The sequence below is a fragment of the Olea europaea genome, chromosome 11 (assembly GCF_002742605.1).
Source record: "Olea europaea var. sylvestris chromosome 11, O_europaea_v1, whole genome shotgun sequence".
NCBI classification, from domain to species: domain Eukaryota; kingdom Viridiplantae; phylum Streptophyta; class Magnoliopsida; order Lamiales; family Oleaceae; genus Olea; species Olea europaea.
In genome coordinates this window covers 37354028-37355449 of record NC_036247.1, presented here as the reverse complement: position 1 = coordinate 37355449, position 1422 = coordinate 37354028, and the positions used below count along the sequence as shown (strand labels likewise).

At 39.2% G+C, this 1422-nt stretch overlaps 1 protein-coding gene across 1 annotated transcript in view; it reads left to right on the top strand.

Annotated features, from left to right (window-relative positions):
* Positions 1-6: 6 nt before the first annotated feature.
* Positions 7-1422, top strand: part of LOC111404295 (probable polygalacturonase) — an 11497-nt gene continuing 10081 nt past the window's right edge. Inside the window, exon 1 of the mRNA XM_023033124.1 lies at positions 7-480. Coding sequence (XP_022888892.1) covers positions 37-480 — 444 coding nt within the window. The 5' untranslated portion in view covers positions 7-36. The remainder of the gene's footprint in view (positions 481-1422) is intronic.

The window sequence follows — 1422 nt, the reverse complement described above, 5'->3', positions numbered from 1 at the left end:
TCACACTGCATTCCGATCCGCAACCTGAGTTAAGAAATGGTAGAAACCTTGACACCCACATCAAGTCCATCATCTTGGTGGTGCCGTTGGATCCCTACTAATACCACATTTTTTTCACTCCACAAACCCCTTCTGCTTGCTCTCTGGCTGGCCTTTTTGTTTACTGTGTTTTACTGGCAGCGGGATGCCGCCACCGCTGGCGGCCTATTGCTTTTCCGGCGGGATTTTCCATCTCGGATGCTCATCCTTCCCAAGCTCCGGCCCGTGGCATTTAACTTGAAGGACTTTGGTGGAGTGGGGGACGGAATCACTCTCAACACAGCCGCGTTCGAGAGTGCCATGTTGGCGATTTCGAAGCTGCGGAAAAAGGGTGGTGGGCAGCTCAATGTGCCACCTGGGTATTGGCTCACGGCTCCCTTTAATCTCACTAGCCATATGACTCTGTTCCTTGCTGAGGGTGCTGTAATTCTTGGTATTGATGTGAGTAATTCTTCATTTTCTCTTTTTTCTTTCATTTATTAACTTTTTGTGTCAAGATTTTGATTCAATTTTATTTTCCAAATGAGATGACTTTATCTTTTGTCTTAAAATATTGGAATATAATTGGAATTTGTTGATTTTTAGCATAAGAAAGATTGGACTTTAGGATTTTAGACTGAACTTTTCATATTGAAAATGTGTCTTGTGATGTAAATGATTTCAAGGGTCTTATATTAGAATCTTCAAGTTGCTATATTCTTGAAGTTTCAGCAAATTGTGAATTAAGCCCTTGTTTGAGCCCCATTTTAGGGGGAATACATTTTTAAATACTATATTGATGAGAAATGTGTTGTTAAAAATAAGAAAAAAATTGGATTTGCTTGTAATATTATTATATTGAAGAATGTATGGTTGAAATGATTTCCAAATAATAAGGCTCAAACAAGGGTAAATTTGCCAAATTAGCAATGAAGGTTCTAGAGAGAGGAACAAAACTGGCGGGAAAATTTTCTCATTACCAAAATCAATCCAAACTGAAATATGAGTCCACTATTTATGCTCAAATGTATCTAACAGACTTAACAGAAAAGAAGTGCAAAAAGACTTAAATATCCCTATGCTATCTTATTCAATACAACCCCTCAAGATGGAGGATGGCTATTGAGTACTCCTTTCTTGCCTAACAACAACTTGAATCGTTTTCTTACCAAAGGTTTGGTTAACAGGTCAGCCACTTGATCATGTGATGCCATATACAACATTTTCACTTCACCAGCTTGTACTTTATCTCTTACCAAATGACAATCGATCTCTATATGTCTTGTACGTTCATGAAATACAGGGTTGCTAGCAATGTGTATTGTAAATTTAGTGATGACAAAAAAATCCAACCCGCCCCGCCCCGAATGGAGCAAAAAAACCCGCCCTGATGGGTTGGCGGGG